Source organism: Macrobrachium nipponense, chromosome 13 (assembly GCF_015104395.2).
Source record: "Macrobrachium nipponense isolate FS-2020 chromosome 13, ASM1510439v2, whole genome shotgun sequence".
Lineage (NCBI taxonomy): Eukaryota > Metazoa > Arthropoda > Malacostraca > Decapoda > Palaemonidae > Macrobrachium > Macrobrachium nipponense.
Genome location: NC_087206.1, coordinates 103566316 through 103574883, shown reverse-complemented (window position 1 = coordinate 103574883; position 8568 = coordinate 103566316). Strand labels below are relative to the sequence as shown.

Genomic DNA, 8568 nt, shown 5'->3' with positions numbered 1-8568 from the left:
GGGCTAAACAACAATAAGACTTGAAAAGAATTCTAAGTAAATGCAAATTAATTCACAAGTGTTAAATTTAATTAATTTTGCAATGAAAGTAGTGAAAATAACTAAGTTAATTAAATTGTGAATGCAAATGAAAACAGAGAAAAATGTGGAAAATACCAAAATTGCAAAAAGTATAAATCACACAGATTATAAAACAAAAAGACACACTTCAATAAGAAAATGGATAAATGCACCAAAAATAAACACTTCAATAAGAAAATGGATAAATGCACTTCAAATGAAACAAACACAAAACACAAAAATTTGCAATGTGTAAAAATGCAAATCTTTTCACTCAAACCATTGTAACTATTAGTTATTAGTTCTCTAAACCATCATAACCAATAGTTATTAGTTTTTACCAAACCATCATAACCATTAGATATTAGTTATTAGTTTTTACCAAGCCTTCGTAGCCATCAATTATTAGTTGCAACTAATAAAAATATAACACACTTTACCTTCTTGGTATACCAATTTTCTTTCTTTGCTGTAGCTTGTTGCACACTTTCACAAAACCAGGCGTCGTTACACACACAATGTTTGTTCAGATTCCACAAAACACTAAATAATACTAAATAAACTCTAAGAAATATCAAATCCGAAATCTGAAAGTTACGAGTGACCATATTACGCTACGTTAATATCAATTATGGCGAGGCAGAGAGAGAGAGAGAGAGAGAGAGAGAGAGAGAGAGAGAGAGATGCCAACGCTTTGAGGAATTAAGCTCGAATGAATCTTTCATTTCGCACAAGAGCTGGGCAGTGGATCTGGCACAAAACGTTTTGGGACACAATTCTTCCAGAAGCTTCGAAAAGTGACGCAACTTTACAAAGAAACTGTGAAATCTGCATGTGGCATTTGGCAACGAAATGCATGTACAAAACAAGTATACATTCATGTACGTTCCAGCTCAACAAAGACACGTACCTGATCAAGACAGGAATCGAGCAAAAGCCCCTATCATACGTGATGACAGAATTCCCAAAACACAGCGAAGACCTCGATGTCTCTAATCAAACGTGTTGACAGGTTTTGAAAAACAACTCTAGCTTCGAACGGACAAAGATATTCTCTCTCTCTTTTCATACTACGTTATATATTTTTTACATTATGTAATGCAGAAATCTGAACACATTTAAAACATCCTAATTCTAAGCTAGCTAGGAATCTGAAAAAATGTTGCAAAATTTCAATTCTAACATTTTATACAGTCAAAGAGGGGATATATGCATTTTGAAAGTAGCAATATATAAAATACCTCTCCCTAGAAGATTTTTTATCACGGTGTTGAATCCAACGGATCGCAACGAGATAAATAATCAGCAACTACATTGTTTTTGCTACTAATGTGCTGCACTCCTAAGTTATACTGTTGCAGGCACAAAGACCACCTGGTCAGTCTTTGATTATGGTTTTTCATTCTCTTGATAAATGATAGTGGATTGTGGTCAGACAACACTAAAATTTCTTCATTCCTAGGTCTATTCACATACACTTCAAACTTTTTCAAAGCTGTGATTAAGCTAAAGTTTCCTTCTCGATTGTCGAGTATACTTTCTGATGTTTTTTCAGTTTTGAAGACATGAAGCACACAGGATGGTAGATATTATTTTCATCTTTTTGAAGTAGAACAGCTCCAATGCCATAGTCCGACGCATCAACTTGTATCACAAATTTCTTGTCAAAGTCTGGAGCTTGCAGTGCTGGTCTTGAAGTTAAAATGGCTTTTACTTTCTCAAAGGATTCTTGACACTCTGAAGTCCAAACAAACTTAGCTTTGGGACTAGTTATGTCTGTCAAGGGAGCTACTACGGCTGAGAAATTTGGGCAGAAACGACGATAGAATCCAGCCATGCCTAAAAATCTCTGTAGCTGTTTCCTGGTAGTAGGTGGGGTAGCCTTACAGATACCTTCTACATTAGCATTTACTGGAGCAAGAAGGCCTTTCCCAACTTCAAACCCAAGATGCTGCACAGTTGCCTTTCCAAACTCACTCTTCTCTAGGTTGACTGTTAGTCCTGCTTCTTGTAACTTCTTGAAAACTTTCCTCAGAATCTTCAGATGTTCTTCCCACGTTGTAGAGTAAATCACTATGTCATCCAAGTATACACCTACTCCTTCTATCGATCCTAGCAGTTGATCCATCACTCATTGAAATGTTGCAGGTGCATTCATCTGACCAAACTGCAGAACAGTATACTGATACAGTCCAAATGGAGTAATAAAAGCTGACAGCAACTTGGCATTCTCATCTAAGGGAATTTGATAATATCCTTTCAACAAGTCTATCTTGGAAACAAAATTGGCTTGCCCAATATTATCAAGTAACTGATCTATAAGAGGCAAAGGATAATTGTCAGCCACACTGATGGAATTCAGTTTCTTATAATCAGTACACATTCTAAATGAACCATTTGGTTTCTTCACTAACACACATGGAGAACTGAAGTGACTTGAACTGGGTTCTGCTAATCCATGTTGCAGCAAATACTCAGCTTCCTTCTTCAAAACATCTCGATGATAAGGTGATAAGCGATAGGCTCTTTGCTTGAAAGGTTTTCCATCTTCTTGAATCTTGATCTCATGCTTGGTCAGATCAGTACGTCTAGGCACATCTGCAAAAATTTCTGGGAAACTTCTAATTACTTTACTTAAGTCTTCACCTTGTTGAACACTCAGATGTTTCAGTTTATCCTCCAAATTTTCCAAAATTGAAGAATTATTCATCTTGCTTTCAGCTCCCAATTCGTAGCCTTCATCGTCTTCTGAAGATAAAGTTGTTTGGGTTACTGACACAGTTTCAGTTTTAGTTTCTGAGAGATAAGGTTTCAAGAGTTTCACGTGTATCTTCCTTTGTCTTCTTCTTCTTTCTGGTGTTTCAATCAAATAAGTTCTATCACTTAACTTCTGAATGATCTTGTAAGGACCTTGAAATTTATTAGAGGGGAAATCTCTTGACAGGTAAGAACACTAACACTAGTTGACCAACACTGTAACTTCTTAGCTTAGTCTTAGCATCAAATCTCCTTTTCATTCGGCACGAAATACACATACAAAACAAGAATACATTCATGTACGTACCAGCTCAACAAAGACACATACCAGATCAAGACAGAAATCGAGCAAAAATCCCTATCATACGTGATGACAGAATTCCCAAAACACAGCAAAGACCTCGATGTCTCTAATCAAACGTGTTGACAGGTTTTGAAAAACAACTCTAGCTTCGAACGGACAAAGATATTCTCTCTCTCTTTTCATACTACGTTATATATTCTTTTACATTATGTAATGCAGAAATCTGAACACACATTTAAAACATCCTAATTCTAAGCTAGCTAGGAATCTGAAAATTTTTTGAAAAATTCAATTCTAACATTTTATACAGTCAAAGAGGGGATATATGCGTTTTGAAAGTAGCAATATATATATATATATATATATATATATATATATAATATATATATATATATATATATATATATATATATATATATATATATGAGTCAAGTCACATCACCGTTGATTTATACATATGCATTTTTAAGCTGCAGATGTCCTTTAATATCTATGATTCGCTCTACCTCGGAATCGATATATTTTCGTATATGTTAACCGAAGGGAAATTTTTTAGTTGATGATAATTTCGGGGTTCGAGCCCGTGGGCCGATGAAATTATTTTTTCAACTAAAAAGTTTCTCCTTCGGTTAACATATATGAAAATATATTAATTTCGAGGTAGAGCGAATTGCAAACTAAAGATCATTTTTGTAGCTTAATGCATACATAGCATATACGTATATATGTATTATATACATAATATACTTATAATATATTTGTCTATGTATGTGTATGTGTACGTGTGTGTATGTATTATATTATGTATAAAAAGTTCTGTAGCTTTTATCTAACTCACCAACACAGCCTTCTGCAGTCAAGTTGTATCCAGGAAGACACTCGTATTGGTAGCTTCCGGAAGTGTTCGTACACACGGTGTTATTTAAACAGGAATTGTTCGAACATTTACGTTCGTCTGAAATACAGATATGACTTGTCAATAGAAAAATGAAGTATGTCATAGTATTTGGTAACCGAAGGGAATTTCTTTTAGTTGATGATAATTTCGGGGTTCGAGCCCGTGAGCCGACGAAATTATTTTACCAACTAAAATGTTTCTCCTTCGGTTAACATATATGAAAATATATTAATTTCGAGGTAGAGCGAATTGCAAACTAAAGATCATTTGTAGGTAATGCATACATAGCATATATATGTATTATATACATAATATAATATACATATAATATATTTGTATATGTATGTGTACGTGAATGTATGTATTATATTATGTATAAAAAGTTCTGTAGCTTTTATCTAACTCACCAACACAGCCTTCTGCAGTCAAGTTGTATCCAGGAAGACACCCGCATTGGTAGCTTCCGGAAGTGTTCGTACACACGGTGTTATTTTGACAGGGATTACGCAAACATTTACTTTCGTCTGAAATACAGATATGACATTTCAATAGAAAAATGAAGTATATCATAGTTTTACCAGACCACTGAGCTGATAAACAGCTCTCCTAGGACTGGCCCGAAGGACTAGATATTTTTACGTGGTCAGGAACCAACGTCACCTAGCAACGGGACCTACAGCTTATTGTGGAATCCGAACCACATTATATCGAGAAATGAACTTCTATCACCAGAAATAAATTCCTCTGATTCCCTGTTGGATAGAAAACAGAGAGAGAGAGAGAGAGAGAGAGAGAGAGAGAGAGAGAGAGAGAGAGAGAGAGAGAGAGAGAGAGAGAGAGAGAGAGGGCAGTATCCTCAAATCCCCCCATACAGAATTGTCACTATGATTATGATGACGTTGATGGTGTGCGTATGAGACCCAGATAAATAAAGGCTTTGCATAAGACTCAGTTGTGGTCTAGTTTTCGTATAAAATCACGCATCACTATTGAACAGAGAGAACTTCTTAAACAGATGGGTGACTATAATATCAAATTCTTCCGTGACATCTCATTACACGAGCATAGAATAAATGCGATGACTTGACAATGAAGTCTTCACAATAGCATTTTGAAACGAGACTTCAGAGAAACCGCGGGGAACCTCGGGCAGTAATGTTACCTGAATTAAGTCTAAAAGATTCTTGATAACTTGAGCACCAACCACGCAAAATAAATCATAAAGGTCAGACTGCATCAAATGTTCTGTAATAGACACCTCCACATTGCTGAAAGCCTTTATTGCAACCGCGCCCGAAGCCTGTATATCCTTATCGAATGCCTATCTTATTGGGGAGACAATGAGCCCAGATACTCTTACAAAAAGGTGACAAAAAAAGACGTCCTCAAGCAATCACTAAGCTAATGGTTTCAGATTGTTTTGATATTAGCAAAGAGGAGTGAATGAGACTATAAAATATACTATCTAGAAAAATTTTGTTTTTACCTAGTATCTGATATTATTAATAATAAATTCCGTTTGGCTGTTCTAACCTAGGTTTTCATCTTGGCTTTTTTGCAAACTAGGTTCATCTTGGCTGTCTCACCTAGGTTCGATTTCATCTTGGCTGTTTAACCTAGGTTCATCTTGGCTGTCTAACCTAGGTTCATCTTGGCTGTTTAACCTAGGTTCGTCTTGGATGTCTAACCAAGGTTCATCTTGGATTTAATATATTATAAAGGACGTGGAAGAGGAGGAGGGAGTGAAGAGGGCTTGGGAGGAACCTGCCAGTAGAAGAAGAAGATCGAGAGGGAGACAGAGAATGAGATAGCGAGATAATGTGAAGGAATTTATATGGAGAGAAGAGGTTTGGTGGAGGATGATGCCTTTGATAGAAGGCAGTGGAGGAGAAGGCGCATCAGGCAACCTACCCCTTAATGTAGGGATAACGGTGGGAAAGAAGAAGAAGAAGAAAGTACGCGAGCCCCCATAAGAATATTCAAAACAGATCTTACATCATGAAGAAATAAATATTGCTGAGCAATGTTTACGAGAAAAGTTTCAAAAACACGACACCAGATATCTTATATTTGACCTCGAAGTCTAGAATGGAAATCTGAAAGTAACGGTTTTGATAAAGAGAACCTAATAAGGAAATGTCAAAAGAAATCTGACTAAATATCCTTCTACCTATTTCTTAAATGATAGTCTTTGTACACCACTGTGCCATATAACTGCTCTTTCATCGAGTGGTGACACGATTCTTCCTAACTTATTGCAACTTTGGTGCCGATGGGTCACAGTCGCAGTAGCTTTGAATGACAGCATAGCAATGGCTATTTAATTCATGTTCCTCTTACCTTCTACACAGCAAGAACATATGGGTGACCTGCACTCTTTTGGAAAGAGGAGGCCGTAGCAGTCTTCTTTCTTGTTATTTCTGATGCAATACCCACCGTTATCAATGCATGCATCAGTTGGTTTACAATCTGCAATGTTGGAAGAGTCATGTCAAAATACCTCTCTCCAGTCTGTGTGCTCAAATAATGAAATGATGTCGTAAGGAACAGAAACAAAATAGGAATTTGCCTTGTAAAATAATAACTATAGCCTTTTGCAATTTTCACAGTGTTCCATTGTGACTCGATCACATAGTATGTAACCTTGTGAACAAATGCCGATATGTGCCATCAAATGAAAGTGAATGGATATACGAAGCTTATTTACACAGGACGGAAGAATCCACAAATAAAACATCAAGAAAATGAAGAACGACACATTTCACGTAAAACAAACGCCATTATTATTCTACTTCAGTACCCTCGGTAGAGGCTTAGGAAGACTCCCCGTCCCTCGAGACTGACAGCTTACAAAATTGCCAAGACAAATGAAAGCGACTCACCTAATTCATGCCAATGTCCAAAACCGCCTGGATCTCCCCCCTCCTGTAAGGCAAAAGACAAGTCCGTGATGGTATTAAAATTGTCAATAAGAATTCAACAATTATACAATTTTAAGCCAATTACAGCACCATTGACGAACTTGTGCTTGCGTGAGACGAACCGTGTGATCGGGCACATAGCATAGCGCCATGGCGAGGAGGCAGCAGCCGACGAGAATCGGCGATGTCTTCATGACCACTTCAGGCAGAACAAGAGAAAGAAAACTGAGGGGCAAACTCACACTAGGGCGGTCTTCTGAGCTCTTCGCAACTCCCTAGCAGCCAGCTGTCCTCCCTTTTATAGGTTTGAAGGGGGCTCGCAGACTCGGCCATGTGGCAGGCACTCAGTGCGCATGCGTCCACAGCCAACAGCTATATGCTTGATTCCGATAGCGGCAGACCACCGAACAGTTTGAGAAAGGAAAATGGCAACTACTGCGAGTATATGTATGGGAAGATGGAACACTAATATCAAATTTCTCCGCTAGATAACGACGAAAAGGGAAATTGAGTACCGATCAAAACCTCTGATGCTAGACGCGATCTCAAACCTGTTCACCAGACGCTGTGAATCTGAGAAAACATGAATCTATTCATAAAAAAAGTTCATTTACAAAGTCAATTAACAAACTCTTCTCAGTTCATTGGAGTTTAATAAGAATCGCTTTAAAAACCAGTTACTGTTCAAATTAAACCTTAAATCTCCACTAGCATTCTACCGGAATCACATGCTATTTGAATAATAATAATAATAATAATAATAATAATAATATAATAATAATAATAATAATAATAATAATAATAATAATAATAGTAATAAAAGCGGCAACAGAATCAACCATCTGATGTTCATGGACGACATCAAGCTGTATGGTTAGAGCATCAAGGAAATAGATACCCTAATCTAGACTGTAAGGATTGTATCTGGGGACATCAGCATGGAGTTTGGAATAGAAAAATGCGCATTAGTCAACATACAAAAGGGCAAAGTAACAAGAACTGAAGGAATAAAGCTACCAGATGGGAGCAACATCAAACACATAGATGAGACTGGACACAAATACCTGGGAATAATGGAAGGAGGGGATATAAAACACCAAGAGATGAAGGACACGGTCAGGAAAGAATATATGCAGAGACTCAAGGCGATACTCAGGTCAAAACTCAACGCTGGAAATATGATAAAAGCCATAAACACATGGGCAGTGCCAGTAATCAGATACAGTGCAGGAATAGTGGAATGGACGAAGGCAGAACTCAGCAGCATAGATCAGAAAACGAGGAAACATATGACAATACACAAAGCACTACACCCAAGAGCAAATACGGACAGACTATACATAACACGAAAGGAAGGAGGGAGAGGACTACTAAGCATAGAGGACTGCGTCAACCATTCGAGAAACAGGAGGCACTGGGGCAATATCTGGAAAACCAGTTGAAGACGAGTGGCTAAAGAGTGCATGGGAAGAAGGACTAATAAAAGTAGACGAAGACCCAGAAATATACAGAGACAGGAGAATGACAAACAGAACAGAGGACTGGCACAACAAACCAATGCACGGACAATACATGAGACAGACTAAAGAACTAGCCAGCGATGACAACACGTGGCAATGGCTACTAAG

General features: G+C 37.4%; 1 protein-coding gene and 1 long non-coding RNA gene across 2 annotated transcripts in view; both read right to left on the bottom strand.

The window, feature by feature from the left end:
- The window catches only part of LOC135225529 (uncharacterized), a 6358-nt gene extending 2281 nt beyond the window's left edge, over positions 1-4077 (bottom strand). Inside the window, exon 1 of the long non-coding RNA XR_010317032.1 lies at positions 3960-4077. This is a non-coding gene — a long non-coding RNA (uncharacterized LOC135225529). The remainder of the gene's footprint in view (positions 1-3959) is intronic.
- A 311-nt stretch (positions 4078-4388) lies between these two features.
- Positions 4389-7193, bottom strand: LOC135225415 (fibropellin-1-like). Its single transcript, XM_064264750.1, has 4 exons — positions 7063-7193; positions 6902-6944; positions 6360-6488; positions 4389-4543 (listed from the first exon to the last, which is right to left on the bottom strand). The coding sequence occupies exons 1-4, from the start codon at positions 7132-7134 to the stop codon at positions 4389-4391; spliced, it is 399 nt and encodes a 132-aa protein (XP_064120820.1). The 5' UTR covers positions 7135-7193.
- Between the last annotated feature and the right edge of the window lie 1375 nt (positions 7194-8568).

What these genes read in the sequence shown, in the direction of transcription:
- LOC135225415 (XM_064264750.1), bottom strand. Translation starts at nt 7,134, where the DNA reads ATGAAGACATCGCCGATTCTCGTCGGCTGCTGCCTCCTCGCCATGGCG. An exon ending in GCTATGTGCCCGATCACACG is followed by an intron (nt 6,945 to 7,062) that starts GTTCGTCTCACG and finishes TTTGCCTTACAG; the next exon opens with GAGGGGGGAGATCCAGGCGG. An exon ending in TGGACATTGGCATGAATTAG is followed by an intron (nt 6,489 to 6,901) that starts GTGAGTCGCTTT and finishes CCAACATTGCAG; the next exon opens with ATTGTAAACCAACTGATGCA.